The 18,201-nt window shown below is 50.8% G+C and overlaps 1 protein-coding gene across 1 annotated transcript in view; it reads left to right on the top strand.

The window, feature by feature from the left end:
- MTREX (Mtr4 exosome RNA helicase) overlaps nucleotides 1–18,201 on the top strand; it is an 865,138-nt gene that overhangs the window by 679,793 nt on the left and 167,144 nt on the right. The window contains exon 21 of the mRNA XM_078675087.1: nucleotides 10,853–11,041. Coding sequence (XP_078531213.1) covers nucleotides 10,853–11,041 — 189 coding nt within the window. The remainder of the gene's footprint in view (nucleotides 1–10,852; nucleotides 11,042–18,201) is intronic.

Here is an 18,201-nt window from a genome sequence, read left to right on the forward strand (position 1 = left end):
GCATGTTGGCCCTGAGGCGTAAGGTGCAACCTCTGGGAAGGGGTGCCGACTTCCAGGGACCTGCCTGATCGCAGGTGACATGTGTGCCCCCTCGACTGCTGGCCCTGGCTTATCTGGTACAGACTTCTAGCCACAGATTCCTTACCTTAGAATTCTCAGTAGGCATCAGACTGAGGGGGTAATAGGAGGACTTCTATGTGCACTCTCTAAGTGCTCATGTGTGTTTGGCTGGCCGTCTCAGGCCGACCAAACCCTACATTCGCTTAATGCAGCCGGGCTGGAGAAACCCCACAGACTCCCTGCTGGGACATGAAGAGGAAGCACCCAGCGCGACGTGGGACACAGCCTTCAGCTTAAGGTAAGTTTTATAGTTTTATGTTTTTTAATTCTCCCCCTCCGTCCCGCATTCCCGCCACTCCCCCGCCCACCACCTTTTGTTTGTGACGCCTGCCACTGCAAAACTGTCTTGATGGAAGTGCTTAAGCCTGCAGTGTCCCCTTCAGAAATGCTTCTCCCATTCAACGAGGCACAGGGTCCAGGCTGATTTGCATATGGCCATGTCTGAACTGGAATTGGTGTGGAGTGCAAACTAACGATGGATTTAGGCCCAGATCTCTGTACTGGGATGAATGTATGACATTGTTCTGCATTCTGGCCATCAACTGTTGTTTCTCCCATTCAATGAAGCACTTACTGATGCCCTGATTGGGACCTGGTCCAAGCCCAGCCTAGTGCCTCCTGTGAACATAACTATTGGCCATCATGACCTTCACACTCCTTGGGACCCTAAATTCCTCACGGAACACCCTACCTGGTTGTCCAAGCCTCCAATTCTCATGTAAATCCTGGTGCATTCCACCGCCCTGCCACATCGGAAATCCTAAAGGCTTAACAATTTAGGCAAAAAAAAACAAAAATTGTCACCAGCCTGGCATTGCGGTTCGGGAACACTGCATGCCTTTTGCGCCGCTAATTCCACGCCCTGTGGGATATGGTTGGGCAGTTGAGGCCAACGGTCCTGGAGGAGGCCTGGGCAGTGCTCTCCCAGGCTGTTGTCGACGGGAGGAATACAGCAAATTTCACCATTTGCTGTGGACTACACACTCACAAGGCAGAGCTGTTTCATTGACAGTGGACCTGTGACACCAGACCTGTTTGAGTACTACTGGCTTTTCTACATCCCAAACTTCCATCACTGAACTTAGCGGCATGGTCATCTAGGCCTTCCACAAGAGTGCATACAGATTCCGTCGTCCTACAAATAAATCATACGCCTTCATGTAGACGAGATTTCACATTTGGCCCATGCACAACAACCACCATCCTTCTGCCTGTTAGGAAGATGTATTGATACCAGATCTTCATTCAGCAATCTGGTTTCTAAGTTTTTTGTCTGTTAAAGTTCAACTTGCAGGTATAACTGCCTATACAAAGTCGCCTTCACAAATTTCAGTTAAAAAAAAATACCTGTGATTAAAGCTTTTCTAGAAAAAATTAAGAAGGTTTTTCCATCATTTAAGTCCATTTCTTCTACTTGGTAACTTAACATTGTTCTCTCTAAATTAATGGGACCCCCCTTTTGTACCCATACACAAATCTACTTTACAACATCTTACATGGAAAGCATCTTTTCTAGTCACTATTACCTCTGCACGTAGAGTTAGTGAGATTCAGGCTCTGTAGTCCACTGAACCATATACATTAATCTATAGTACTAGTGGTTAGAGGAAGCACCCCGATTTTCTCCCGAAGGTGGTTTTGGATTTCCCCATAAACCAAACCTTTTACTTACCCACTTTTTGCCCTAATCCTTAAACGTAATGCCCAAGCCCGCAAGGGTTTATTGGGTTACCCACCCTTCTTTTCATTCTAATCCTTTAACACCAGCAGAAAAGTCCTTGCATTCTCTAGATATCAAGAGTCCTAAAAATGTATCTAGACAAAACCAAGGATATAAGACAGTCGGACGTCTTTTCATAAACTATGGTCCAACACGTACAGGCTTGCCTTTTTCTAAATAATTGATTTCTAGGTGGATTGTATCGTGCACATTTTTTAATGCAAGTTAGCAAAGAAACCCCTTCCTGGTAGGCTTAAAACATATTCTACACGAGGAAGGCTGCTACCATAGCTCTTCAGAATGTTCCAATTTCTGATATTTATAAGGCAGCTACTTCGAGTTCTGTTAATACATTTACTAGACATTACTGTCTACATTTAGATTCCAGAGCAGATACTAAAGAAGGGCAAGCTTCTTTATGGAACCTTTTTGGGTGATGGTTGGAGCTGTGTTTTTTATGTCTGTCTTTTTCGGTGATGGCCTTGCTATTCTCTTCAGTGCTTATGACTATTGATGAGGAACACCTGGAAGAGAAGGAAACATCACTTCGCATGTGGGCTGCTGAATTCATATCTATAGCATAGATCGCCGCCTAGTGTTGGGTCCGGATGATTGCACATTGTTGTCCTGGAAGAGTCTTCGAAGTATCACGAGATAGGTGGCTCCTCCCCTGGACTACAGTGCGCATGGGCATCGACTCCATCCTCAGATTGTTTTTTTCCGCCATTGGGTTCGGCTGTAATTTCGTTATCTCCAGTTCGGAATCAACATAAACTTTTTCGAGGCCCGAAGGCCTTTTTCGAACCGTCGGTATTGTTTGCGTTCGGTGCCCAGTTCTGTTCCGACTCAGTTCCCGAGTTGGACATCCGGGGAGTCGCGTGACTCTTCGGTGATCGAGGCCCAGTCGACGCAGCAAGACCTTCGACGACACAACATGGAACGGAGCCCGTTCAAGAAGTGTCCCGTGTGTGGATCGAAGTATCCCCACATCGACGTCCACTCTGTGTGCAACAAGTGCCTGTCGCCGGACCACGATGAAGCCAGCTGTATGGCGTGTTCCAGGTTTCGTTAGAAGACGATTCGGCTTCGGCGCGTGGCGCGCCTGGAGGCCCGGCAGTCGGCCCCGGCACCGGTGGACATCTTCGACAACGAAGAAGCAGACGAACACGAGGTTCAGATGCAGATTTCACCTCCAGCGGAGGAAATAGACTACGACTATGAAGCGGATGTCGAAGGCCTAGAAGTGGAAGAAGTCGTCGACGAGGTAGGAGACGACAATGAGGCCTATGGGGCCATGGAAGATAGCTCAGAGGAAGAGCTATGCCCCGTTCGAACAATTACAAAGGCTCAGGTCGAGGGATCGCCACACGGCCTTACCCAAGACCTTATACCAGGATCCACGGCCCCGCCTCCAGGCCCGGCTACGGACACTTCGGTGGAGCCGCCATTGTCGAAAACGAAACCAAAAGTGAAACCATCGGTGTCGACAAAAACGAAAGTGGTTGAGACGCAATCGAAACCGAAGACGTCTGCTCCTCTGTCGACACCCTCGTCTTCCGAGGTGTCTGGGCAACCCAAGCCAAAGAAGGCTATCGACCCGGTGAAGTCGGCCAAAGGCGTCGAGCCGAAGATGGTCAAGGGCGTCGAGCCGAAGTCCAAGAAGGGCATCGAGCCGGAGTCAAGCAAGAGCGTCGAGCCGAAGTCCAAAAAGGGCGTCGAGCCGAAGTCCAAAAAGGGCATCGAGCCGAAGTCAAGCAAGGGCGTCGAGCCGACAACTGGGGCCCCGAAACCAGTAATCCAGGCCGCCGATCGGAAACAGCCGGCGTCGACGTCTGCTGCCACGGAAGGAGGGCGTAGCGCCCCTACAAAGGATGCTCCTACGCCTCGGCCGGAAAAGCCCAAGTCATCGACGCTCGAGTCTTCACATGTTAGTGGCTCGAGATCGTCTGTCGGGTCGACGAAACCGTCCGCTTCCTTTACAAAGCAGGTCTCGGACTCCCTAAAACGCATCAGGGACAAGGCTTCGACGCCAATCCTCTTCACGTTGCCACCGAAAGTGGCACCGAAGGCCTTTGCACCATGATCGGTGCCCAAAGCGCACTCGCAGGGATCTGCGGGGTCGAAGCCAACTCACCCGGCTGTGGGCTTGAAGCATCGACCACCCTTGGTAGAGGAGCAGTCGGAGCATTTCATCGATGCCGACACCGGGAAGCTTACGCTTTACAAAAGAAAGATCACGGCGACACAGCCTTTGGAGTCATACACAATTCCTCTAAAGCGCAAGAAGCCTGATTCAGATTCACCAGTATTGGTCGAGCCAATGGTTCCTCGGACTACACAAATTGCCACACCCTCACCCCCTTATTCGGATGTGGAGGATGCTGGGAATGAGGCCGAGGAATACAACTTTCCTGCCAGCACGGATCCTGATGAACAACAGGACTCATGGGTAGGGGCAGGAGACCAAGGGGATCAGCAAACCGCCCATGACCCTCAGGTGTACAACGTCAAGACCTCTCCCACTGAGGATTCTGCGGCATTTAATGCCTTAATTGAGAGGGCGGCTAAGAACCACGACGTTGAGCTGCATGCTGACCCTGTTGGGGTGGACTTCCTCTTTGACACTTTTTCAACAGCTGAAAAGACTGTAAAGACTCTCCCAATGCTAAAGGGGGTCCTAAAACATGCTGCGGACATTTTTAAGGAACCCACGCGGTCAAGGGTAGTCAACCCTAGAATTGAAAAAATACATCAAGGGCCAGTTGCCATTGGACTCTCTAGTCGTTTCTAATGCCCGCAAAAGGGCGTATTCGCAAACCACTGGTGAAGCTCCTCCCCCGGACAAAGAATGCAAAGTGCTGGAGGCATCAGGAAAGAGAGTAGCAGCTCAGGCGGCCAATATCTGGCGTATCTCTAACACGCAGGCACTCTTGGCTAGATACGTCAGGGCACACTACGACACACTAGAGACCCTGTTGCAACATCTACCAGACCAATATAAAGAGGCAGCGGAGATGCTTATCCAGGAAGGGAAACTCATCTCCAACGCTTCCATTAAGTGTGCACTAGACGTTGCGGACACTGCAGCCAGGGCAATTAACACCAGTGTGATGTTGAGGAGTCAGGCATGGCTCAGAATCTCCGGGTTTAAGCCGGAGATACAAACTACCATCCTCAACCAGCCGGTAAACCCTGACAGATTATATGGTCCTGAGGTGGATACAACCCTGGAAAAAATAAAGAAGGATACCGAGACTGCTAAGTCCATGGGAGCTCTCCAGTCCCAACAGTTTAGAAGGAGCACTTTTCGTCGCTCAGGCAATAGAGGTGTTTCCAGAGGCCAGCTGTCCCAGCAAACGCAATTCAATAAAGGTGGCGCGCAATCCTCTTACACCAAGAAAAATAGAGGAGGATACCGGGGCAACAGCGCCAAGGGCAGAGGCAGGGGCAACAACAACTCCCGTTCCTCCGCCACCAACAAACAGTGACGCCCTGTCACTGCCCCCGACCATTCCACACCTGTCGGGGGGGAGACTCCAGCAGTTCCTGCCAGTCTGGAAATCCATCACCACAGACAGGTGGGTCAGGAAGCTTATCCAATTCGGTTATTGTTTGGAGCCAACATCCACTCCACCCAACATACCACCAAAACACCGTCCTATGTCCACAGAGCATTTGCACTTATTGCAGCAGGAGGTTCTTGTCATGCTGCAAAAAGGCGCAATAGAGCTCGTGCCAGTGGAGGAAGAAGGCACAGGAGTGTACTCCCTGTACTTCTTGATCCCAAAGAAGGACGGGTCCCTCAGACCTATTCTAGACCTCAGACCCCTAAACCAGTATATTCTCTCCGAACACTTCCACATGCTAACGCTGCAGCAAGTTCTTCCGTTGCTCAATCAGGGAGACTTCCTCGCAACCTTGGATCTCAAGGATGCTTACTTTCACATTCCACTCCATCCATCACACAGGAAATACCTCAGATTCACCATTCAAAATCGGCATTATCAATTCAGGGTCCTTCCTTTCGGAGTGACCACGGCCCCCAGAGTGTTCACGAAATGTCTGGCGACAGTGGCTGCGCACCTCAGGAGACAGAATGTCCATGTCTACCCTTATCTGGACGACTGGCTGGTTCAGGCAAAGTCAGCCCAGCAGTGCGCCACCAACATGTCCCACACCATTCACCTTCTTCACGGTCTGGGCTTCTCACTGAACTATCCGAAGTCACACCTTCAGCCAGCCCATGTGCGGCAGTATTTGGGCGCAACAATAGATACTCTGGCGGCCACGGCTCAGCCAAATTCATTGAGGATCGACAACATCCAGTCGCTAATCCAAAAGTTCAGACCGCAACACTCACTTCCAGCAAGAGTGTTCATGCAGTTGATAGGCATGATGGCCTCCTGCATCTTCATAGTCCCGCACGCGCGGTTACATATGCGTCCGCTCCAAGAATGCTTGGCACATCAGTGGACTCAGGCTCAAGGACAGTTGAACGACCTAGTGTTGGTGACCGGTCGGGCATACAACTCTCTGCATTGGTGGAATCCACACAACCTTTGCAAGGGCCGACCCTTCCAAGAGCCTGTGCCACAGATTATCCTGACGACGGACACATCTCTCCAGGGATGGGGAGCTCATGTACTCCACTACACGGTGCAGGGACTATGGACGACGCAGCAAAAGAAGATGCACATCAACTACCTAGAACTGATGGCAATCTTCATGGCGTTGAAGGCATTCAAAGTACATCTGTGCAACAAGGTCGTGTTGATCCGGACGGACAACATGACGGCCATGTACTACATCCAAAAGCAGGGAGGTACACACTCTCCACAGTTGTCTCATCTGGCTCAGAGCATGTGGAAGTGGGCCATTCAGAGTAAAATGTTCCTCATGGCGGAACACCTCCCGGGCAAGGACAATCAGATGGCGGACCTGCTCAGCAGGTACAGCCACCAAATGCACGAGTGGGAGATACATCCATCAGTACTCCACCCGTACTTCCAGCAGTGGGGTCATCCAGAGATAGACCTGTTTGCCACAAGGGAAAACGCAAAATGCCAAAGCTTTGCCGCCAGGTTCCCTCACCCACAGTCGCAGGGCAATGCGATATGGATGAACTGGTCAGGCAGATTTGCGTACGCTTTTCCCCCAGCACCTCTCATACTGCTGGTGGCAAGAAAGCTAAAGCAACACTCGATGACACTCATCCTGGTTGCTCCAACGTGGGCACGCCAACCATGGTACACCACGTTTCTAGAACTCTCCGTGGTACCGCATCAAAGGCTGCACCTCACAGGAGTGTGGCTCACTGATTAGAGCGGCAGACCCTGATGCAGAGGTCTGGCCCGGGACCAGGGTTCAATTCGCGACGCGGCAGGGTCCTGAGCCCAAAATGTCCACGGACTCGATAATTCTCGCCTCGGTGCCTATTCTAATCATGGGGTCCCACGCTGCAACTCTGGGCAATAGTTGCTTAATCTCCACTACGGCGGCCCACCCGCTGCGGGATGCCTGGCTTTCACCCTGGGGATACCCAGTAGGGGTTATCTCACAGGGAAAAGCCAGGACGGGTTCCCAAGGCAAGCGCCTTGATGCCTTCGGGTGATACGTGCGCTATATAAGTCGCAATACATTTACATTTACACCCAGGCTGTTGACGCAGAACCATGGCGACATTCAGCATCCAGATCCGCAACAGCTCAACCTGGCGATCTGGCTCCTGAGGTCTTAGAGTTTGGCTACCTTGACTTACCTCCCGAATGCATGGATATAATTCGGGAGGCAAGAAATCCCACCACCAGAGCTTGCTATGCAGCAAAATGGAAGCGGTTTGTCATTTACTGTACTGAACACGACATCAACCTGCTAGATGCATCCATTCCCAACATCATATGTTATTTGTTACATCTTTACAAATGCAATCTAGCATATGCTTCCATTCGGATACACTTATCCGCCATAGCGGCTTATCTCCAGAATGTAAATGTAAATGTAAATGTAGTATACTTGTAAAGCGCACAGCTGCCCCAGCAACGGGGCGTCCCGGCGCTGTATAACTCTGGGGAACCCGTCCTGGCTTTCCCTGTGGGATGGTCCCTTGCTGGGAGTCCCCAAGGTGGAGCCAGGCATCCCCGGAATTGGTGGGAACAGGCAGCATCTCTCCGTTTTCAGGGTGCCTGCCATTAAAGCCTTCCTAGAAGGGCTAAAGCGTGTCATCCCTCCCAGGACCCCGCCAGCTCCTGTATGGAACCTCAACGTGGTCCTCACCAGGTTGATGGGTCCACCTTTTGAGCCTCTTCATTCATGTGAGATTCAGTTCTTAACGTGGAAAGTGGCTTTTCTCATTGCCATTACGTCTCTACGACGTGTTAGTGAGCTGCAGGCGCTCACTGTACAAGAGCCATTCATTCAAATTCACTCCAACAGGGTGGTGCTGCGCACTACCCTAAATTTCTTCCTAAAGTGGTTTCGCAGTTCCATGTCAATCAGACTATTGAACTGCCCGCGTTCTTTCAAAACCCAGAGACAGTGGCCGAAAGAATGCTCCACACTCTTGATGTCAAAAGAGCTTTGATGTACTACATCGATAGAGCCAAGGACTTTCGGAAGACACAACAACTCTTTGTGGCCTTTTCAGCCCAGCACAAAGGCAACCCCATTTCCAAATCAGGTATAGCCAGGTGGATCGTTAAGTGTATTCAGATTTGCTATCACAAGGCTAAGCGCACTTTAACGGTCCCCCCCAGAGCCCACTCCACCCGCAAGTTGGGGGCCTCCATGGCTTTCCTTGGTAATATCCCTTTGGAAGATATATGTAGAGCAGCCACATGGTCTACACCGCACACATTTACTAAACATTACTGTGTAGATGTGCACTCCAAGCAGCAGGCAGCTGTAGGGCAGGCTGTTCTTAAAACACTTTTTCAGACTTCTGCAGCTGGCACAGGCGGCAGCCGTTAATGGAGGGACTGCTATGTATTCTATGCTATAGATATGAATTCCGCAGCCCACATGCCTCGAACTGAATATGCTACTTACCAGTATGCATCTGTTCTCGGCATGTAGGGCTGCTGACATTCATATCGCCCGGCGCCTGTGGCGGCTGCAGACTTTTTTACACTTACTCTTAGCATGGCCATCGCTTACACTGTTACACTCCATCTTTGCCACAATGGCTAAAAACAATCTGAGGATGGAGTCGATGCCCATGCGCACTGTAGTTCAGGGGAGGAGCCACCTATCTCGTGATACTTCGAAGACTCTTCCAGGACAACAATGTGCAATCATCCAGACCCAACACTAGGCGGCGATCTATGCTATAGATATGAATGTCAGCAGCCCTACATGCCAAGAACAGATGCATACTGGTAAGTAGCATATTCATTCTCGTCCAGGGAAATCCTCATGAAGGTCATAAGCAACCCTTCCACCTCCCTTGACAGGCACTATATAACAGCTATCAACAAATGATTTACCCAGGATTCCTAACTTCCATAAAAATGACTTAACCTGTCGCCTGTGAGGCGTGATGGGATACAGAGTGTGCTGTGAGGTTCCTAAAGGCACAGTGCCAGTTTTCTAATCTATGCTTTGCATTGCAGTCTGTTGGCTCACATCTCATATTCCCTTTCTTTGCCCTTTTAAAAAGGTTTGTGAAAGATGCTCTATGGTCACCTTTTTATAGTGATGCATGTCTATGCAATTAGCTCCTTTTTTTAAAGGAAAATTCTTTGACATCTGGCTATTTTTAGCCTTCTTTCGTTTGCGAACATATATCTAAAGTACGATGGTACAAATTCTGGTTATACTTATTTGTATATTTTTAAGTGTTCCGGGATCCCCTCACATGGGTGGGACTGTTCAGTGTTATGACTTTGAAGAGGATTGCCCTGCAAGAGAACTTTGATTGCAGGTGAGTAACGTTTCCTTCTGGTGGTTACTCTCCCCTACTGCAGATTTCTCACTGCTCTCCCTCCTCACAATTCTGTTTAATGGACTTTTTAGTCATTTTTAGTAAGGTCCCAATTTAGAGATGTCATTTCTGATTAATTGTTGAGATCTGCGTCTAACAGAGTAGGCAGAGGTAAAAAAGTAACTTGTATGTGGCTCCTCGGTCATTTCCGGGGTGGGACAGAGTGAACAGAGAACCTCATGGTGCCGTCTACTGGCATACCAGAGCGATGTTGTGAAAAATGTCCGGTTCCAGACTGGTACCTGGGGTATTCCAAGGGGAGCAATCTGTAGTTAGAGTATCCACCAGAAAGAGAGTTGGCAAACATAATTTTCCCGTTCATCTTAGCCTTTTTTTATTAGATGTACTAAGTAGATCAGATTTGTGTAGATTTAATCCACGGCTTCATTGTTTCCCCCAACACTGGTTTACATTACTCTGTATTTATGATTCACTATAGTTGAGTAAGCTTACCCGGTAATTTTTTGGGTGGTCCTGTATGCCCATCTGACCACTCTAATAATGATGTCTTATCTCTGCATCAATACAACTAAAATAAAGGTGTTAAAAAAACAACACTTTAGAGAATGACGGTGGGAATGGTTAGATGTCACATTAAGGAGTTTGAGATGGATATGTAAGGGGTAGCTGTAAGTAATGCTGACATCCCATTAAAGTTAGAAACATATCTTCTGTAATGCACTAGGATAAAGGTGCAATATAAAATATACACAGTCATACCTGGTACGAAGGATCTAAACCAACAAAAATGAGTTTGAAAAGGTTAGAAAGGAAAATGGTACCTAAATATTAAACAGTGTCAAACAGTTGAGCTTAAAATTCTTTAAAATTACATCTTACACTGTTTTTGTATACGTTTGTGATTTATGACCTGTTTTTAGTAATTGAAAACACATTTCTACGTTAATCCAAAGGTTTCTAAAACTAAGAAGGCCTTCTAAATGGGAGAAATATTTTAGGATGAATTTACACCACATTCGTGGTCTGTTAACAGTTGTGGCGTTTTCCTGTGTAACAATTGGATTGTATTCTAGGAAGTACAGAAGCGGTTCCCTGACGGAGTACCAGTATTGGATCCCATTGATGACATGGGCATCAAAGATCAGGGATTGAAAAAAGTAATCCAGAAAATCGAGGCCTTTGAACATAGGATGTATTCACACCCTCTCAATAATGACCCAAATTTGGAGACGGTATATAAACTGTGTGAAAGGAAAGCAAAGGTAAGGATGGAAGTGCGCTAGCCATTTGTTGATATTCTTTTATACTCACTTGAAATAATTGGCGTGGCATCCAGTTTTTCAATATAATTTGTATTAGAACATTTTATATTGATTCACTATTATATTTGTTGTAGTTTGCTTTGTAACACTTCTGTAATTAACAAGCTTTGGCAAAGGCAGTAGTTCTGGCTTATAACTAAAAATGAAAGCAACTCTGGACTTGACTAACTCATATCTCTGTTGTGAACTAGGACCACTGTGTGAGGGTAGCGAGGCCGGCTTTCTGTCATTCTCACCAAACGTTTTTAGATCTGACTTGACAGCTAGTTTGTAAAGGGTGTAAAAGAGCTTCTGGTGGGGGGTTGCTAGTGAACAGTGCAGCTCTGCTGGCCGGGGACACTAATCCATCAAAAATTCTAAACCAGGACGACAATCGATCACCCAAAATAGCGGAATATGTTGCACAGACACCCGAAATTGCCATAGCAACAAGTTACGACAGATTTTATGAGCTGGAAGCGGGACCTAGAGCTTGGATACAGCCTGATGCACAGAACATGGCAGCCTCCGCCTGCTGAATGAAACGATCCCCTGCGACTGTGCCATGCTGAAGGCGAAGAAAGCGTCCTAAATGTAAGGACGCCTTGCGCTGCAAAGCGGTAGCCCTACACCGATCGCTGCGGCTCCGAGGAGTGCAGCTTCCTACAACAACAAGACGAGACTGCACTGGACGCGGGATACTATGAGTGACGTGAATCATGAGGCCTAGACCGCGGCCTGCGGAGACGGCCCCTACCCATAGCGGCTACAACTCCAGCTCTGGGATGCCCGACTGCATGTGAGAGGTGAGCCGAGCGGCCCTAACGGTTTGAACATCAGGACGCCTTGTGCATACTTGTGGCAGCATCAGATTTGCCACTGAGACAGGCACAGTGGGTAGCAGCAGCGAGAGGAGGCCACACTGGATGGAGGGTGCTGAGGGCGGCGCGAATCGTGGGGCCTAGTTTGCGGCCTCTGGAATCGGCCCTGCCCAGAGCAGTACGACTCCAGACGGATTGCAAGGGAAGAATACGCCGAACGCCCCCAATGAGCTGCATACTAGAATGAATTACACACCCATGTGGTAACACAAGAAAGACCACAGCGGCACTAAGACAGGGCACAGTTACTGCTAGCAACGAGAAGAAGCTGAGATAAGGGTGTGCTCTAAGCGCCGCAATCCACGGGGACTAGACTATGACCTGGGAAGACGGCCCCTGCCTCTAACGGAACGACTTCAGCCCAGGTACACCGGCCTGCAGATGAGTCAGGTGGCCCCAGCAGTTGTGTAAGATCTGGGTTGGGTCGTGTTACTGGCGATAAGCCGCAAATCGTTCACGTCTGGGAGACGAGGAATCCAATGTGAGGCTTGACCACAGTGCCAGACCTAACCCGCAGACACCAACCAGGTGCCCGCTGCAGGCTGGAAAGACTGACCAGCGAGGTGCTGCCCCACAACGGAGGCAGGAACAGAGCACGGACGTCAAGCAGACTGCAGCTGATAGTGGGGAGGTACATAGTATCTTAGGTCTTGTTTACCCAGCGGTTCCAAAGCTGTGACTAACGCTGTGCACTTGTGAGTCTGAGATAGTAATGAGGTGAAGGATCAACAGCGAATTACCCACAGCCAAGCTCCTGCAAACCAAAAACAAGCAGAACAAGCTTGGACCCCACTAGAATGGGCAAATCTGACAAACGGCAATCAACACTGTCCTTTGAAACCAGATTCTCTACAAAAACAGTCACGGGTGCAGCTAGATCCTGTGCAGGACATGGCAGAGAGCAACGGCTCCACCGTGGAAAAAACACTACAGGAAATGAAACAAAGTCTTAAATCCATAGATGGAAAAATAGATATGCTAAACCTGATGGTGGATCAAATACCAGCTAAATTGGACAAAAAACGGCGCCCGTATTCTGTAGACTGAACAGCGTATTTCCATGGCTGAAGACGGCCTGACCCCAGTGACTGATAAATGCTCGACCATGGAGAAAGTCCTGGCAGTTAACCAAGCCAAAAAGAAGACCTGGGGGGGGGGGGGGGGGGGGGTGGCTTGGCAGGCCATCATGGCGGATATGAAGACCTTACTATTCCCTAGGGGCTAGTTTATATTTTCTAATCAGGAACTGTATGTATAATCGTTAATTCTTGTCTGAGCGCCAAGATACCCGTAGGGTGATAGCAGCGCTATATAAGAACACAATACAATACAATACAATACAATGTGGGCTGAGCATGCTCCGTCCAGCCTCATCTTGATCCTTTAATTATCCTGCTTCTCTGGCACTTGCTGAGGTCCTTGCACTGCCCTGCTGTCGCTGATTTCGGACCACTTCTCCTGAAGCCGGTCTGGGCACTGCAGGAGGTGTTCTGTCGGAGGTGAGGCAAACGAGAGGGGGTGCAGCCTCATAGTGGCACAGTCAAATTTTTTCAGCCGGGGTGTTGCCTGGTCTCCTGGCCGTGCTGCCTGGAGGCCAAGTCGGCCATTGGAGAGTGAGCCCCGTACTGGTGGTCAAGTGGACCTCAGCTGAGGCCTGCGGAGCGGGGCTTGCCCTGTATGGTGGGGCTCCCTCTGATCCCGGAGTTTTGGTTGGGGAGCTGGGGATATCAGTGGGCTGATTGGGTCGCGGCGAGCCGCAGTGGAGCTATCGGGGGTCCAGCCACCATTTTGTCGCTTGATTTGTTTTAGCCGCCCTCCACACGGAACCCTGGTGGCGTAGAGAGCCCTACTCCCCCCTGGAGCTTCTCCTTTATCAGCGGCCGCCCGTGGCAGGAAACTGTGGCCGCATTGCTTGGTGAGTGGCCGGACGGCGACCGGCGCCGATTTCCTCCTCGTACCTCCCTTTACCCCCCCCTTCTCTGTGAGTGTGGGTCTGCTGGGGGATCGGCGGTTATGTTGGGCTGCAGGGGGGGGGGGGTGATGCCCGTATTTCAACAGCAGGGTGGGGGCTCGGAGCAGCTCGCACAGGGGGCAAGGCCCCTGAGTAGTGGTCCACCGGAGTGATCACGCAGTCGGAGTGCTGCGCAGAGCCTTCACCCTCGGCCCCTGCAGACTCTGGCATTATTTCGGCTGGATGTTGGCCGGGCATTGTTTGGAGCTTCCTTCGCAGCTAAAAGGGGGTACTGTGTGCCGGCGGCCAAATCGAGTCGCGGTGATTGGGGCGCTGTGGGGAGCATCATTGAGGTGGGTGGCGTAGTGGTGACCAGTGCCCCTTAATTCATCATTGGGGCCCTGGGGCATCTCCTTCTCCCCTCCCACCGCATCTTCTCTGGAGTGTATCCATTGGGATTTCGGCTGTCGTGTCGGGCCGCAGGGGGGTTATATCTCGTGCTTAAGGTGCCCTGGGAGAGTATAGTGGAGCCAATCAGACAGGGGAGGGACGGCCTATATCAATCTGGATACTGAAGGAGGGAGACTCCGGCCTCCTTCGCAACAGTGGTGTGTCCGCTCGGTGGGCTCCATTGGCCGGGATCAACGGCATTGATTGTAGCACTATGACTAGGGATAGGCCCATCGTTAGCTCGACCAAGCAGAGCACGATGGATGAATTCACAGGCCAGGGAGCTCCGGCAGCGAGGTCTCAAAATGCCATACCGGACAATGCAGCCCTCATGGTAGCTATTACTCAATCCAGGAACGCCTTGGAGGCCAATATCGGGGTGGTCGGCTCCGATGTAATGCTCCTGCGCCAGGACCTGAGGAATGCAGTTGCCTGCATCACGGAGACTGAGACAAGGGTCTCGGGGGTGGAGGATGTGGTCGCCACGCTGTAGCAGATGGTATCGTCCCTTGACTTAACAGCGGAACCTGGCAGCGAGGGTGGAGGATGCTGAGGCGAGAGCGCGCCGCAACAACCTGTGCATTGTTGGCTTCTCGGAGGGTTGCGAATCTGGGAATATGGAGCGGTTTCTTACAGACTGGCTGGAGAGCAGCTCCCTCCTTGGGAGCTCTCGAATTGCTTTGTGGTGGAGCGGGCAAATAGGGCCCTAAAGCAGAAACCCCCTCCAGGAGCCCGCCCAAGGCCTGTTATTGCTAAACTCCTCAATTACCACGACAGGAACGTCATCCTAAAGCAAACCCGGGCTAAGGAGCCGTTGCTGTTTGAAAATTCGTGAATTTTGATTTTTCCGAACTATACTAAACTTGTTCAGCAAAGGCGTCAGTCATTCCTGGCTGCCAAGACCGGCCTCAGGGAGCTCAAGCTTCCCTAGGCTCTGCTCTATCCGGCCAGGCTGCGCATGGTATGCCGGTGTCACACCCATTTCTTCAATTCAGAGGAGGAGGTGTTCCAATGGACGGATGAGACGGTACAGCTGCGTTCACATTCCCCCCCAGGGAGGGAATCCGACTCATCTTCGAGTGGGCTGGCCCGGAACCAACTAAAGCCGAGGGGGAGAGGGGGAAGGCGCTCAAAGTCTAGGGGGCGTTCCCAATCCCGTGGTGCTGTGTCATGGGGCGGTACACTTCCCGTCCACATGTCTCGACTGGCTGAACCCAAGTTGACCATGTAACTTTCTGGATTGTCACTTTCTGCACTGACCGGAGAAGCATGTGAGATGGCCTGTCTTTCTGTGGGGCTCCACAGGAGGAGAGGCCGACGGACAATGGCTGTGAACTGGGGATACAGTAGCGGGCAGGGGGTGGGACCTCCTGTTGGGGTTAGCCTGCTTTGCCTGCCGCGACAGGTACTTCTCAGTTTTTGAGGTACAGGATGGGCGGGTCGAACTTTTTGGCTGTATTTTGGTGATGGGGTTCGTTGGGTTGCTGCACCGTCTACTAGGGTTCTGGAGTCTGATCTTATGTACAGAGGATTCTTGCTGCTGCTATTGATCTATAGGGTATACACACTGTGTAGGAATGCCTGACGCTACACGGGAGGCCTCTGGTCTTCTCCAGGTCCTCAGCTGGAATGTTAGGGGGGCACTGGACAAGATCAAATGGGGGGCTATTTTGAAGTCGGCCAAGCTCGCCCGCGCAGATGTGTTGCTGTTGCAGGAAATGCACCTCATGGGGAATAAGGCGGAGAAAATTATGGCCCTGTGGACAAACATACCTAAGGGTCTAGTAGTTGTCGGAGGTGATTGGAATGATGTTATGGATGTGGCCAGGGACAGATGGAGGTCTGGAGGTCAGCAGGAAGTCTGCCACCCTACTAAATTGTATTCTTTAGTGCTGAGGCTTGACTGGGTTGACCCCTGGCGCAGATTACATGGACTTACGCAGGGTTGCAAGTTTCTTTAGGCGGTTCATGGTTCCTTCTCCCGCCTAGATTATTTATTCATCCCACAGGTCTTTGATAGCAGGGTGGTGGCGGCGGACATTCTCTCACGGGGACTCTCCGATCATTCCCCAGTGGCTCTTACCTTACGTGCCGGAGGGGCATGCAGGCCATTCCAAAGGCGCTTATCCACCTGGAACCTCCAGAAGGAGGACTACAGAGAACGGATGGAAGACTCCATCGGTCAATACTTGGTCACTAACATGCGCTTGGTCCTGGGGGCTGGGAGGCACTGAAACCCACGATTCGGGGGGTGGACATCTCCTTCTGCATGGCATCTCGAAAGTTACGCAGAGAGGCTCTGGTTTGTGCAGAGGCTACCATCTTCGAGCTGGAGGCGCGCAGCCAGGAGGATGGGGGTCGGCTGGCTCGCCATCAATTATTGCTGGCTCAACAGGAATATTCCCATATTCTTTTAGATGAGGCTCGCCAGGTCTGGCTGGCCACCCGCAGTAGGATCTACCAATGGGATGACAAATCGGGTAAGATGTTGCATAGACTGTCGGGCTCTCTTCACCCCCAGGTTCTCCCTGGTATCATGGGGTCGGATGGGTTGCCTGTATCTGGTGTGTCGGCCATTGCTAGTAGTTTTGCGGAGTACTATGCCCGATTGTATGCCCCCGCAGAATGTCGGCGGAAGTCATTGGCCGTTTTTTGGATGATCTTCCACCTAAGGCCCTCCCGGATGATATCCAGGAAGAGTTGGAAGAACCGCTTACGGAGGAAGAATTGGGGGCGGACTTGGGTGATCTGAAATCCGGCAAGGCTCTGGGCCCAAATGGCTTCCCATGCAAATAAAAAAAATATATATTTCCTGTAGTTGGGCACCTACTTTTGCAGGGTAGTGGAGGAGGCCAGGGACCAATGGAGGTTGCCCAAGTGATTTGAGACATGCGGAGATAGTATTTCACAAGCCCGGTAGGCCGCCTGAGCACCATGCCTCGAATCGCCCTATTTCCCTTTTGAATGTTGAGGCCAAGATCGTGGCCAAGGCGCTGACTAATCATCTTCGACCCCATATAACCTCGCTCGTACATCCGGATCAGGCTGGGTTCATGTCCCAACGTGCTTCGCGTCATATAAGACAAGCACATGTAGCGGTCGCGATGGTTCAGGGCCTGGGGGAACGGGACGCGCTTTTATTGGCAGACATGGACAGGGCGTTTGATTCCTTGAGTTGGGTGTATCTATTTGCACTCCTGCGGAGGCTTAATTTTGGGCTGTGCTTCCTGTCCTATCTGACCTTGTTATACACTGACCTGACGACATCTGTGCGAATTGCAGGTTTTGTGTCCCCTGCTTTTTCTATCGGGCGGGGCACAAGGCAGGGGTGACCGTTATCCCCTTATCTTTTTGCATTCGCAATGGAGCCCTTGGCCGCCTGGGTTTGGATGGATGCTCAGGTGTCTGGATTTGAGTGGGCACACGGATTGTCCGATCGGATCGCCCTGTATGCTGACGATGTGCTGTTTTTCCTCACCAATCTGGATAGGACGGGCCCCCGGTTGCTGCATATCATGCAGGTCTTTGGAGAAACCACGGGTCTATATATGAATCCCCAGAAGTCCACTCTGTGGGTGTTGGGAGGTGGAGGCAGGCTTAGTTCCTGGGCTTCGTCGGTCCAGGTGGTGCATGGGGGCTTGAAATATTTGGGGGTCTATTTGTCTGATTCTCCCACTACGGCATGGGAGCGAAATCTTGCACCAGTGGGGGAGCGGGTGCTTGAGGATATTAAGATCTTGTCCCATATGCCTTTGTCCCTCTACGGCCGGTCAGCTATTTTTTAAAATGGTGTCACTCCCGCGCTTATTGTATCAATTACAAAATCATCCCTATCCGAT

The sequence above is a fragment of the Lissotriton helveticus genome, chromosome 2_1 (assembly GCF_964261635.1).
Source record: "Lissotriton helveticus chromosome 2_1, aLisHel1.1, whole genome shotgun sequence".
Classification (NCBI taxonomy): Eukaryota; Metazoa; Chordata; class Amphibia; order Caudata; family Salamandridae; genus Lissotriton; species Lissotriton helveticus.